Consider the following 14867-nt stretch of genomic DNA (forward strand, 5'->3'; position numbering starts at 1 on the left):
GAACAATTCCGCATCATCAGGAGGCGGCCACGGCTCCGTGCGGGACACCAATTCAGCCACGGGTGGCTGGTTCTTGCCATCCAGGCCAAAATGGGTCCCCTCTTAGCCAGGGTACTGACACTCAGAGCTGGACTCGGCAGGGGGTGTCTCTCTCACCTACCTCTCTCCTTTGAGACCTCAGACCTCCACTCTGGGTGTCGCCAGCTGCACACAGCACAAATCCTGCAGCCTCCTCCAAAACTGCAATGCCATTGTACCTGCTGCTAGAGGTGATCAAGGGCAACTCAGTATCTCCCCCTAGAGCAGCGTTTCCCAAAGCAGGGGGTACATGGGAATGGCTGGGGGAAGGGAGCGCGGGCAGACCTCAGTATGTTCTCCAGAGTCTCAGCTTTCACTCATGTCTTAATGATTTAATTTTATTTTGTTTTGAAGGTCTATGTTCACAATCCTGGCAACCCCGATGCAGTGACGTCTGCCTGAGTTTGCCGAGAGCCTGAGTTAGCTCCGAAATGGCAGCTATCCCATTTCTCTCTGCAAGCGTTAAATACTTCCCTGCTCACTGCACGTGAGGAAGGCAAGTATGTAAGTTTCTTATGAAAGAGCTACACAAATGACTTCTTAATGACTCATACTCTCATTCTGGGCTGGATCTAACACCATGCAACAGGCCTCAAAGCGGGCACAAGCTGGTGTTACTTTCCCAAGAGGGGCCAGGGAGCAGCCCAGCCTCCACAGAAGTTTGGATAATGTTGTTCCACTGACTCAAAAACCCGTGCATTTCTGCTTGAGGCTATCCCGAAACCTAGCTACTAAAGTAATTCCCTCTTGTATGTCTCCTGCCTGCTCCGTGCCAGTGTTGGCTTTGCCTCATGCTGGGCAGAAGGGCAGTGGGGCGAACCCGAGGACTGTGGAATTGCAGTGGTGAACCTTGAAATCCCACTGCTCTAACCCCAGCAGGACGGGCCAGACATTCATATACTGAAGCTGTGATCATGGTCCTTAGTTGTTTCAGAGTCCTTGAAGCATTTTCTCAAGTTTGACAGTTGGGAGGGCAGATGTTCGCTCACAGGCTGATCTCCCTTAATTAATACTTTAGACAGGTCCCAGCAGTAACAAAGATAAAATGGCTAATCAGCTGCTCCTCATGGGAGTCAAAAAAGCATCCAACAGCCCTCATACACAAAGATGTAGCCCGTAGGCATGTTCATGTTCTCAGCAGTGAGCAGCACTCCTGGGCATCCCACACATGGGAAAAAAAAATTCAAGAGACATTTATGCTTTAGAAAAGACAAGCAAAGGATATGGCAGGACCTGGGGGATTTTTTCAGCGATGGTCGCAGCTCTGCTGGAAAGAGGGTCTGATGCCTAGAAAGATGAACTTCAAGGCCAGAAGATGAGTCCTTTAGGACAGTTCATGCCTGAAGAATCTTTATCCAAAGCGGGAGCCGTCTACAATGAAAATGCCTACAGCATCCATGTCTAATCAACAATTCTTTCACCAGATTTAATGCCTTAGTAATGTCAGCATCTCATCAAGAGGAGTTCCAAAATAGCCTTTGTCCATGCAAAGCATTTGCTGAGCCTGACCAGTCCATTTGTAACAAAACACGAGCAAATCCCACCACAATAAAGGTGCTGCATCTATCAGTTCATGCAGCTACTGACTCCAGAAATGTGCCTTTATCTAAAGGTGGCTGCAGATCATTATTTCAGTTTAAATTCAGGAGAGAACAATTAAACCAGAAGCTAGAAAGCACCTAGGTGAAATGAGGTACCACAGAAGACAGGAGAATCATCGCTCAAAAAGCTGCAAGCAGTGATTAACAAAGCAACCTCAAAATAATTTGGTAACTACAGCTACCAAGACAGAGACAAATATGGCTAGGCACAAAAGGATGCCACTCAAAACTACCTTATTTCTCCCTTGATACCTGGACTCCTTCTCATTCCTCTTGGCTATTTGGTCTCATCCATGACCTACCTTCAAGCTACTAACCCTGGCAAAGACTCAATGGCTTAACAGCTTTCACTGCTTCTGTCTGCAAACACAGCAGAAGAATGCCATACAATATCAGAGAGCAACAGACCCTACTGCTCAGCCTGCAGAATGCCCCTTTTTTGCATGCTGGTGCCTGACTTGGTGCTCAGTTCAGCTGCTCAGAAGGATCTGTGCTGCTCCTACTTCAGTTCTGCTCACACAGTAACCAATACAACCCTGTGAGGACTTCCACATCCGATTCCTGCATAAGCACATAAGCAACACTGGACCTTGCTCATCCCCCCGGAAAGCTGCCTAATGGCACACAGCTAAGAGAAGATCCATCCCCCAGTAGTAACGCAATCACATTCCTGAAGACATCCTCAACACAGGCAGTTTTCCTGCCAGCCAGCCTTCCTCATATCCCTGTACCTGCTGCCTGCTGACAGGCTGCCACAGATTCTGTATTCTCTTCTGTAATGCATACTAAAGAGGGCTCGAGGAAGCAGTACATGGAAAAAGCACTCAAAGCCAGCAAAAAACACACCAGAAGCTCCAGCTTCTCCAGAAAGACGTAAGCATCACCAGCATTTGCACTGAATAACTATAAGCTTGCAGTTGTCACACATAGAGGCCTCTACACACAGCAGCAGCCAGGAAAGGTATGAGATGGAGAGTCTACTGCTCTTAACACATCACTCATTGGTTCTTGTTGGAGTATCCAGCCTTTAAAAAAAGCCTTGATACCCGAGTGAACAACAGGCCATTCCACGTATGTCACTACTATGCACTCAGAAAATATTTTGGACTGCAGGGGAGATGCTCAAACAACGCAGATGTTTGATGTGAGATGTTACCTCACAAACAGCCAGGGAGCCTCTTCCTTTACGTAGATGGGGAAGCACTTGGCAATAGAACATAGCTCATGCGTTTTCCTGGAGGTGGCAAACAAGCAGGCACAGAATTTCTGCTTTTTTACAGGGAGTGATAAGAATTGGACAGTAAGTTTTCCTAAGCTTGCTGTAACTGCGATCCTAAGTGTTTTTAATAATGCCTGAGTTCTGGCAAGAACAGTGATTGCACAAGCAAAAAGTCTGTCTATTTCAGCCTGTTCAGACCTTGGGCACTGGTTTAGTTGGTCTGCCACAACACTGAGCGTGTTCCAGGCTCTGGAAGAAATGGCAGGAGGCTACTTCTACTCAGGCAACTCTACCCAGCCTCTCCCAAAAGCTCATCGATAAGATCTTCAGCCTTCCAGGATAAAAAGCAGAATTACTTCAAGCACAACTCTGTGGCCCTAACAAGATGGTACAACCCTGCTCACTGGCCAAAGTGCCGCCTGCTGTGCTACACAGAGCTTTGTGACGAAAAGCACCGCTAGGGCAGGCCATGACAATACATGCTTGTCCTACCAGCCCAGCATGTTGCTTCCCACTGGAAGCAGCGGCCCTGACCTCAGCAACTACCAAACATACCTGACGAGACAGAGCTCGAGTAATAGGGCCCCTTTCCTGAAAGACCTGGGAACTGAAAAATCTAAGTGGATCTCAAAATGCTGTTTCCCAGCAGGCTCCTGCCAAGGACAGAGCCTCATGTTTTAAAGTACGTAACATGTAGCATTATCTCACAAAATTGCCCCATAAGCCTGGCAAAATCCCAGTGTCAGCAGTTACCCTGAGACAGATTCCTCCTTTATTATTCTGGGAACTGTTATTCAGGATTCCCCTTCTCCGCCTTCTCTTGCTCCCTCCTCTGGCTGCCCCAGATGTACACACCACCAGTGACATGCAGAGAGGCACTGCAAGGTAGCAACAGCCTGAGAGTATGCATCCACTGATTTCAATAGCAGACAGTGCTTCAGGAGGCTGGTGTTCGTGTTCAGCAAAACCAGCTTAGTTTGACACTGAAGAGAGAACAACACAAACAGGATGCGATGAGAGCTGGGACTGCCCTGGTGGTGACTGGAGAGGTGGCCTTGTAGGGACTGAGGGCAGAGCAGAGATATTAGTCTAGAAATGATTAACTGGGTGGCAGATTTATAGCAGTGGAGGTGGGGGAGGCAACCCCAGCCCAAGCTCCCATTGGCTTTGATGGACTCTTGTAGGCCAGGCCAATCAACATTCAGAAGGCTCCAGTTTCCCCAGTGCCATTCCCCACTGTGAACAGTCAGGAACAGTACTTGGGCACCTGCACCAGCCTGTGTTCCCGCTGGCTTCGCTGGGAGAACATGCTCTGAGCATTCCATGTATTTATCACAGTTTGGCTTTCCGAGATTCTTAAGTCAACATAAATGATTTCAAGTCAACTTGACCCACCTTATAAGAGCAAGTAAATTGTCGAGAAGCTTCAGGACCTGCTCAGTGCAGGGATTACGGTAGATTGGACTTCCACTGGGCATGTATCCCACCAAGAATCCTCCAGCTTTTGCCTCTTCAGTAGCAGCAGGCCAACGAGCTCTTTTCACAACTCCCAGAATGGTGTACACACAAAAGCTTATCTGCAGCAAGAGATGTGGAGAGTTTATTAGCCACAGCACAACCTGAATAAACAGGTTTTCAGAGAACCCCAACATCATCCCACCTCAAAGGGAACGCTCTGCAGTGAGCCTAATCTGGTGACAGGAACAAACTCTGGTGGGTTTGCTGCCAAGAAAATCAGCAAATGATCGTGCCATGTTCCATCACCTTCAGTGGCCCTCAGCCATGGCAGGATGGCCTAGGAAAACTCGCTGTCACACAAAGCATCAACGCATAGTCTCATGAGTATGCAAGCAACCAGGTAGGTCATCCTGTAAAAGGAAGGGTCTACACTATCAGTTCCTCATCTCCTTCATGGGCTGGCATGGATGTAGAGATCTGTGATGACACAGTGGTCAAACTGCATTAGGCCTGAATACAAGCACAGCCCTGTGGACTGCATTTCAGTGTCTTCTACAGACCTAAAAGATAGCAACTCCGTTTGCAGTCTGTCCATGAAGTGAAGACATTTTAGTAACGACTCCAACAACACGAATCTCCTTGGATGAATTTTAATTCTATTCCATGCTGCAGTCTCCACATGGCACCTTCCACAGTGCCTGGCTCAAAAAGCACAATTCACTGCACATTTCCAAAACTCATATAAACCACTTGCTTCTCCAAAACCAAACACTGCTACATAAAAAGCAGGGAATAGCATGCTTCACTCTGCTGAATAATCTGGTTTTGCATGGCCTACATGCTCATTGCTGTAGCTTAAAGAGGCAAAAGGCAGCCTGTTCTTCTGCAATGAGAAAGACTTACTGATCGACACCCTAAAGAAGTAGATGATCAGGAGAGATCTTGTGTGTAACCACAGCAAAAACAGAGGATAAAAGGAAGCAAGCTTCACCTTGATAAGGATTACACCTCTCCTGGTAATGATACTCACTCTAGAGCGGTTCAGGCCACTAGGATCTTCTAAGACTGGATCAGCAATTTTGTTGTCTGCACCCACATAGGAGATAAAGGCTTCAGGATCTGAGAGGACTCTGGCAGCAGCAAAAGACAGCAATGGGGATTTGAATGGGGGTTTGAACCAGGGAATTTGAGCAGAGCTTTGCACTGGCAATAAAAATCTTAACAAATACAGAGCAGGCTAGAGAGAGTAGCTAGTGCTCCACACTGGATATGGGAACATGATAAAAAGCACTAGACACATGTGTACTCTCCAGACATCTCATGCTCTTGGGCCATGGGGAGCTAAAACCTTTGAATGTCTTATGAAGATAGCCCTGCTGGGAAAACTTCTGTGCATGCCCAGATGCCAAGGGCTGCAGGACACCTCAGCTTTCACAAGGAAAGCTCAGCTTCCTAAATTCTCCTTAAGATGGATAAAGACATCTTTTATTTCTCATTTTCTGCAAATGCTAGGAAGCGTGCTGGGAAGTGCTCCTCTATCACCTTAAAGAATTCTTACCTAGCAATTTTTAACGAACAGCATTTAGACTCAGTTGGCAGTTTCTGAACTGTGGGAGAGCTATTACCACGAAGACTGCCCAGAGCACAGGCGATCATGAGGCACCCCACCACCCTCACCTGGTTTGTGCATTCCCTTATTGCGCATGACATTACCTCTGCAACACCTCCAGCTCAAAGCTCAGAAAATGACCCCATACCTCTGCATTTCTGGGGAGAGCCATAAGCCAGCAACAGGAGCCATGAGCTCCTCCAGGAAAGCTTTCTGCCGCTCATAGTCCTTGAACTGGTTGCTGATGAGGACGAGGGCCTCCATAAGAGCACACTTCTCCATCTGCGTCAGAAGTAGCTCATTGGAGAGCAGCTGCTTCACGTGGTTGTACAACATCTCAAAGTTTGGCTAGAAAACACATCCGAGTGGAAGAGTGTCATGCATTTGGTGTGGAGGGTGGCCACTGGGAGAGGCAGAGCTGGGGAGTACTGTACTATGCAGAACAGCGGGAGGAGCATGTCCAAGTTACCTTTTCTCTACATAGCCATCTCCTTCTCAGTCTCAAGTTTCTCTGAATGCCCAGTCTAAAAGAACCTTTTTTCTTCCCTACTCCTCTATCGCCATCCTGAATCCAGCTTACTTTAGTCTCTAGAGTGATTAAAATAAGTAGAGGAAATCTCTCTTTTTCCAGGCGGTGATATCCCTTACAGCAGTGTCACACCTCAAAACAGTTCTGGTTTTATTTGCGCACAGAAAGTACCTCGCTCCTTTGGCTCCCAAGTGCCAGACTTAGGACTCTTCCATCTCTTTGCTCACAACTAGGCTAATAATTATTCATATGGTTATCACCATCTCCACAGGAATAGCTTACTTTCTTTCCTACCTATTCCAGCCACAACCATGACTTCCAGTAACTTTGCATAAGCACTAGCGATCACCCCCTTCAGCACAGTCATCTGAACGTATTTTGGGACAGCTCTGGGCCCTTGACTCTCCCAGTGAGGATGTTTGGCTGGCCATGGAAAGAGAGCTGTAGTTCAACAGCCAGTAGAGTGGGGCCATAGACAAACCCTCTCGTTCTTAGCAGCTATTGCAGAATGCAAACTGGAACCCCTAACGTACCATCCTCAAAAAAGTCTTTGTTTAAAGTAGCAATGACCTATTGCGCTCCCATAATCCTAGAATCACCCCACACGTAACCACCACCAAAGAAAGCAGTTCAGAGCTACACATATCGCATGCAGGCTGTTTAGGTCAGCAACACCAAACACAACACTGCCTCACAGGTTTTAAATGTGTTTGATTCTTCTAGTCTCCTCAAGCTAATCCAGAAAAATCCTTTTGCTCCTACATTCTGCTAAGTAACAGAAGAAAGTCTGGAGATTAATCATTACTGGCATCTTCAGCTAAGGAATCAATTGAGACCACCGCAAGTGATAAAAATGGAAATTCAGCAAGCATTCTCATAAAATGAATCTAGCGCTGCTTGTATCTTCCTCATCACTCCTTTTGCATTTAACTCACTACCTTTTCCTTTAACTTATCACTTCACAATTCTACTCTTCTGGCCAAAACTTTTTCAGGGCCTGGGGGGAAGAAGGGACATGCAGGGAATAAAATACTTTTCCATTTGCAAGCAGGAATATTTCTTGGAAGAGAACCTGAGGCTGTAGCCAAGGAAGATGAAGATCCCACAAAATCCAGCTGAAATAGAGGCAAGACTCTTCATGATAAGAGTTGCATTTACATACCAGGACAAGCTGAGGGTAATCTCGACACATCTTTATGATTGAGGAGCATGCATGCCTTCTCACATTCTTCACTGCTCGAGTTCTAGGAGCCTGGACAGACATAACAAACTTCAATGCAACAAAACAAAAGTTCAGACAAATGCAGGGTATCTTCAAGAGACAAATGCATTACATACAGTTTTCTGCACTGTTGACTACTGATCAAAAAAGTATTTCCACACCCCGCACCCCAAACAAGCATGTAACAACCATATTTCCTCTGGAGCGGTAGCTAACTCAAGAAGCCTATGTTCAAACAAGCTGTACTCCAGAGGCAAGAATATCATAGATCTTAATATTTCAAGACTCCAAGCACTCCCTGGCTAGCTGGCAGCTTTATAGCCATCCCTCACGGCCACATATACCAACTACTGAAGAATACCCGCAGCTAATGAAAGGATTTCATTACGCTAAGGAAGGCCAGCACACACCAGGGGACTAAGTGCACTGGCCTTCGGCCATGCTTGTGGCTTTCCAAGTTTGTGAGCCAAAGCTTATTAGGCTACGTCCACCAAGAAGAGATCAGCTATATCTAGACTTCCCAGCCCCTTCCAGGAGCAGAACTATACTTGGGAAGCCTACTACAACAGTCTTCAGACTCAGCACACTCTCAAATAAGAGTATGATTTGATCCACCTTCTATAGCTCATTAGTAGATAATAATTCAGACGTACCTTACTTTCTTCTATAACTTCAAAGGTAACTGAAGCAAACAGCTGTGAGAAAAGGGAGGAAAAATCCAAAAACTCACATCATTTGTTAATATCTAGCGCACACATGTGTTTTGAGCTCAAGGAATAGATCGTAAGGCTTTAGTACAATTTTATTAAAGTCAGTAAAGTCGAAAGATGAATCATCAGTACAACAAGGCCTTGAAATAAAACATGTTTACTGGCCAGAGCGTGTATTTAACGTTATGGCTAGGAACTGCAAAATTTGTGTTATCTGACATTGTTTCTTCTTGAACGAGAATCAGTCTCAGTTTTTCCATCTTTAACATGAAGGATAATCCTTCCTTGACAGTAACATCACGAGGATCAAGTCCTGCAGTTTAATACAAGGGCCTTGCACCAGAAAAAGCCTACCTGATTTTTGCAGTCTGCAAGTACCTACCTTGGAAAGTACTTGTGGTAGGTATTCTGGTCGGTAAGTGACAAATGGGAAGAGAGCAGAGACATTGGTGAGCACACAGGACAGGATGAGAGGATCCTTTGTTTCAAAGTTAAGGACCAGTTGCAGCAGATCTATGCCATCATTCACTGGAATTTGCTACAAAGGCAGCAAAGGGAAAGAAGGAGGAAAGAATAAAGGAGGCAACACTCAGTACTTCAGCCTGCAGCACATCCTACAACTCCTAGAGCTAAGCCATGTTGCTGCTGCTATCATATCAGGCCTTTCGGCTGAACACAGCTGTTCTCAAAGCAGAAAGAACAGCAGCAGAAACATCAGTTTAACTGTGCACTTGCATGTGCACTTGCTGAGGGGAAAAAGGCCCGCAGCACTGCCATTGATGGCAGGGCAGTGGTGAGATGTCAATCTGAAGTCCCCATACAATTGCTTGAACCTCTGGGAAAGACCAATTTCCTCTCTCAGTTTGGCTCCAAATTTTCCTCTTGACTCTGTCCAACAGATTCCATCCCAACTTTATCAGCCCATATAATTACTTTACCATGATCAGAATGATGAACTAAAGCGCTTAAGCAGCCTAATGTAGTAAAAAAATCAAGTCAGTCTACATAAGGCCAAGAAAACAAACGCTTTCCTTCTGATTTGCCTGCTGTTGAACAGAAAGCAGAGACAAATTGCTTCTGATCTCCTCCTGCCCAAGCATGAGTTTCTCTGATTTAGTTAAAAGTTTTTTTAAAAAAATAATAATCTAATCAGGGGATAATTAAAAAGAATAAATTTAGGAAATTTCCGCTTAAGCAGTTGTCCTCATTTTGGCTGAGATAAGAGTAAATTTTCTTTTCAGTGGCTGGTACAAGTAGCTTTCGGTGTAGCTGCCTTGAAGGAGGAAGCTAAGCACCTTGCCTGGTCTCTCCAGAGGACCCTTCTATTGTGGGGCTGCTGAAAGTCAAAGAACAACAGGTGCTGATCGCTACCAAAATGGTGCGTTGGCGGCAATACCACACCAACTAAGACTCCCTGATTTTTATCCATAAGCTTAGAGCCAAGCAGTGATCAACAGGACCTGCTCAGCCTTTCATAGCCCCACGTGGCCACTGCAATAGTCTAACAGAGTGGAGACTAACAGTAGGCTATCAAGGCCCACATGAACTCACGCTGCTGTGGAGTGCTGCCATGCCAGGCATGCTGGAAGTGCAATATGAACTGGAGTCAAGGGCAGCCCGCTGGTGTGCCACTATCGGTACCGCAAATGCATTTTTCTCAATCTCTTTGGCAGTGGAGTGCAGACCATAGTTCCCTTTCACTTGGAGAGATGTCCAATACACCTGGAATTGACTGCACAGTGGTGGAAACACAGCCCTACCATCTGCCATGGACTAACCCAGGCTGTGCTGGAAAAGGGTGAAGCTCTAGAACACATGCAATATATTGATGACATTGTATGGGGCAATACAGCAGAAAAAATTTTGAGAAATGGAAAAAAATAGTCCAAATCCTTCTGAAAGCTGGTTTTGCCATAAAACAAAGTAAGGTTGAGGGACCTGCACAGGAGATCCAGTTTTTGGGAATAAAATGGCAAGATAGACATCATGAGATCCCAATGGATATGATCAAAAAAATAACAGCTATGTCTCCACCAACTAATATGAAAGAAACTCGGGCTTTCTTAGGCACTGTGGGTTTTTGGAGAATGCACATGCCAAATTACAGTCTGACTGTAAGCCTTCTCTATCAAATCACCCAAAAGAAGAATGATTTCAGATGGGGCCCTGAGCAATAACAAGCCTTTGAACAAATTAGATGGGAGGTAGATAGTTTAAGCAGTAGCCCTTGGACCAGTCTGGACAGGGCAAGACGTAAAAAATGTACTCCACACTGCAGCTGGGGAGAATGGCCCTACCTGGAGCCTCTGGCAGAAGGCACCAGGAGAGACTCAAGGTTGACCCTTAGGCTTTTGGAGTCGGAGATATAGAGGATCTGAGGCTCGCTGTACTCCAATTTATGATATAAAAATGAGATACCAGCCATTTATGAAGGGGTTCAAGCTGCTTCAGAAGTGACTGGTGCTGAAGCACAGCTCCTTCTGGCACACTGGCTGCCAGTGCTGGGCTGGATGTTCAAAGGGAGGGTCTCTTCTACACATCACACAACTGATGCCACGCAGCCTGGACAGCTGCCTGAACTAGCCAAAGTGATATCCATGCCATGGAACGTCATGCTGACTAGTATGTATCAACTGGGAGTTGGCTGGGGCTTAGCAACTGCTGCTCAGGGACTGGCTGTGCACTGGTGAGCAGCTGGTGAGCAACTGTATTGTTGTATTCCTCTCTCCCCATTTCATTGTAATGGTTACTATCGTATTTCCTTTTATTTCACTTATTAAATTGTTCTTATCTCAACCCACGAGTTTTACCTTTTTTCCCTCATTCTCCTTCCCACCCCACCAGGGCAGTGGGAGGAGTGAGTGAGCGGCTGTGTGGTGCTTAGTTGCTGGCTGGGGTTGACCACGACAGCAGCGCTCTCCTCCCCTAGCCAGGCACTATGTCAAAGCGTGCCACCTAAGCACTCTCCTGCGACTTCTCATGGCATAGTGTCCAGAACCAAGACATGCCTGAGAGTAAACCAGTATGAGTTTGGTCCCATCTAAAGAAGGGTCATTACCCCTTATGAGAATCACTCGCCGAACAATCTGTGTTTCTGCATGGAGGTAACCAGTTATTACAAACTTTTCAAGAACAACATAGCTGAAAAAAACCAGTCATGTCAACCCAGAACAAGCTACGAGAGCAAGTGAGAGCATTTGATACACATACGTCTTTATCCAGGGTTCGAAACATCTGGCTGATGACACTCTCTGAGAAGAAGGTCATGGCATCCCACTGCACAAATGATGGTGAGAAGATGGAGCAGAGACCTTCGCCCGTCTTAGCTGAAAGGAAGAGAACACTGGAGGTCTCACCATGCTCCTCCCTGCATGCACAACAGCAGGCTAATAAGCTCCCACACTGCAACATCTCGGCACTCAACAAGTATTTTGGTCACACAGCTCTCCCCGCAGCTGCCTAGCAGGGACGCGCTGGGAGCGGTTATGGTACCAGCACGTGATTTGCCTCATTCAAATGAAGGCTCCCGAGACCCAAGTCTGACCTTCGAGATACCACAGGGAACAACACCAACAAGTCACAGAAGGGAAAAGAAAAGGTGGGAGACCACATGCCCAGACTCAGCTCTGCAGGAAAGACTGCCCTCGGTGTGACTTTGCAGAGCACCAAGTGGCCTTCCTTCACAGGCGGAAAGCAAAAAAGTGACTGACAGAGGGATTTGCCAGGCAGACAGAACTTCCCTGGACAAAAATAACCAATACGTTACAGAGATAACAGGACCCAAAAAATTATAAAATGGTATCAGAAGGATAGCTGCATCTGTTTTGCAGAGAAACTCGAGGGAAGGAAATGATGAGCCAGCGGCTTTACATCAGCTATTCCATAGGTAAGACTGTAAAGAGTTAAATTTGGGGACAGGTGGGTTTGATTTGATTTTGCTTTTAACTTGCAAAGACCTTAAAAGCCTGAGAATCTAGTGTTGAGTCTTGGATGCCCCTTGAAAAAAGAAGAAAAGAAAAAGGCAAAAATGTTTCTTCTTGGCTTGAATTAAAAAACAAGTCCCAAATCCCTACTTTTTTTTCAGGTCACTTACAGTTCATGGGTCCAGTATCGACAGGAGCTGTGAGTTGGTACTTCAGCCATTCACCAGCCATTTGGAAGCCAGTTCGAGGGTCCAGACGACAAGCCATCCTCATCACCTCCCCTTGCTGGGCTCGGAAAGCTGCAGTGAAAAAAATCAGACACCATGCAACAAGCTAATGCCGCAAATGCTCCCTACCCCAAAGCTCACCTGCAGCTTTGCAGACCTGGGAACATTATGGACTCTGGCAATAGCTCAGTAAGCTCAGATACACAGTGAGTAACCTAGGTGTAACAGGATGGGCAATTTTTGAAGCAATTTAAATGGACTAAAAAATGCTGGATTAACATAATAAGTGCAATTAAAATGCAACATAAATTATGAAAATCTATGCTAAACCAAGATTTACTACAATTATGCCTCTATTTTTCATACAAAAAAATACTTCAACTGTATGTTTTCTCCTTACAAAGCACCTTGAGATACTGAGAAAAACAGCATTAGATAACCACCACTTCCTTCATCTAAACACACTTTTTCTAGATTATTCAATTTTATCAATTTATTCTTAATCAACTTACTAATTTTCTAGTCTGACAGACTAATGTGAACTTGAAAAAATGCAAAGTAGCCTCGTTTTTAATTTCAAACATATTAAAAGCAAAGCACATAACAGGAATTTCATTTGTTCCAAAATATTCCAATACATGACCACACAAAAAAGTCAGCTCTGCTGACTACAGATGCAAATTGCATGGTTTAAAAAAGTTGGTTTATCAACTAATTTTGTGTTTCAAATCAGTTTTATTTTCTTATATATGTAATACCTTCAATATAATTTAACTCCCTAAAACTATTTCAAATTCTGTCTTTGTGCATTTAGCTACTTTTTGATTTCCAACTGAACATTTATTACAGTAAGTAAAAAATAAACTATCTAATAGGCAATAAAAAAAAATGCAACAGAGTCTTCAAACAGAAATATAAAAAGTAAGAATTTAAGTATCTTCCCAGGCACCAAGTGAGTACCAAACTATACCAGCCACTGAGAACCAACCTCAGTTTGGGGATGTAAAATACAAAGAAAAAATAAAATTATTAATATCCAGGGCTTCCTGTTTGCTGGTCTGAGGTCAAGATTAAATTTGGCTATTTTAATTACTTGTTTCTAGCTATTGGTACTGAACCAGAAGCTTCTTAGCAGGGCCAAGACAGATTTTCTTTCTGGAATGACATTTAAAGTCATTTGTAAGCTGCCTTCCCCTCTGAACCTAAGCCATGACTAGAGGCTGTTTCATTTTGTCCTCTAGGTGACCAAGAGGCACATTTTCTTTGACACTAGGTAGCAAATGCTACTAGGACACCTACCTGGCCAGCAAGCAAAATAATAGTAAAAACTAAGTAAAATGAAACACCTGAGCTGCCACAAATTATTTCACTCCAAGATTCAGGCTGAAAGCCTCAAATGGAAGCTGCCAAGTCAAAATGGTAGGCTCCAAGCTCAGGCAGCAACTGAAACTAAGACGAAAGTCAGAAACAACAGCATCCATACAGGATGAAGGCAACTTACAGTTGAAGAAGGCATTGAAGTCCTCATCACTGTCAAAATCAAAGCGGGAGTATTCACAGCTGGGGCTGTCTGTTTTAGAGGGAAAGCCCACCTGGAGACAGAGCAGACAAGGTCAGGAAGGAAGAGAAGACACCCATCACAGCTAACACCAGGTTCAAGGAGATGAAGACTAAAGGCAAGGAGCAGACATTAAAATACTGAGAGAGCCATTTGCTCAGCAGCCTGGAGATCATGGCAGACACAATAAAAATGCAGCGTCTCCCCCAGGATCCACAGGCCACGTTAACCTAGGCACCTCCTCATACCTGTCTGGCTGCAGCTCCCACATACCTTCACTAGGTTGGTCATAGATGCACGGAGATACTTAGGAATCATAGCCAGCAACAAGGGGTCACGAGACAGAACTTCATGCCTGAAGAGGGCTCCCCATGTGATCTGGGTGGAAGAGCGTAGAAACTGGAGGGAGAAGAGAGAAAAGAAGGGAACAGAAAAGGATTTCAGTGCTAGAATCTTTACTGCTAACATTAAGTGTTGCTATCAGAAGGCAAAAGCAAATTACAGTGGCTATTTGGTTGAGGCCAAGACACCTTGCAGGCACAACCCAAAATTCCAGAACACCAAAAGTAAATACTAGGGCTGACTGCAAATTCTGCACTTTCTACTCAGGACCTCTGCATCACACACTGTTCCTAATTCAGTGGTAACGCAGGAGAAACCCCTCTGCCTTTCAGGTCTTCAGCTGAAATGGAGAGCCTGGAAAGCAGTATTTGGCAGCTGAAGTTCTGCCATC

General features: G+C 45.2%; 1 protein-coding gene across 6 annotated transcripts in view; it reads right to left on the reverse strand.

Moving 5' to 3' along the window:
* Positions 1-14867, reverse strand: part of XPO5 (exportin 5) — a 32047-nt gene that overhangs the window by 9361 nt on the left and 7819 nt on the right. For 4 of the 6 annotated variants that reach the window (XM_055816252.1, XM_055816251.1, XM_055816249.1 and 1 more), the window contains 10 exons: positions 14408-14533; positions 14078-14168; positions 12520-12648; positions 11637-11752; positions 8809-8964; positions 8370-8411; positions 7657-7764; positions 6114-6313; positions 5387-5486; positions 4294-4475 (listed from right to left, as the gene is read on the reverse strand). In XM_055816252.1, the coding sequence (XP_055672227.1) occupies positions 4294-4475; positions 5387-5486; positions 6114-6313; positions 7657-7764; positions 8370-8411; positions 8809-8964; positions 11637-11752; positions 12520-12648; positions 14078-14168; positions 14408-14533 (1250 nt within the window). The remainder of the gene's footprint in view (positions 1-4293; positions 4476-5386; positions 5487-6113; positions 6314-7656; positions 7765-8369; positions 8412-8808; positions 8965-11636; positions 11753-12519; positions 12649-14077; positions 14169-14407; positions 14534-14867) is intronic. The other 2 variants (XM_055816253.1, XM_055816250.1) reach the window with 1 other exon arrangement.

The sequence above is a fragment of the Falco peregrinus genome, chromosome 11 (genome assembly GCF_023634155.1).
Source record: "Falco peregrinus isolate bFalPer1 chromosome 11, bFalPer1.pri, whole genome shotgun sequence".
In the NCBI taxonomy this organism is placed as follows: Eukaryota; Metazoa; Chordata; class Aves; order Falconiformes; family Falconidae; genus Falco; species Falco peregrinus.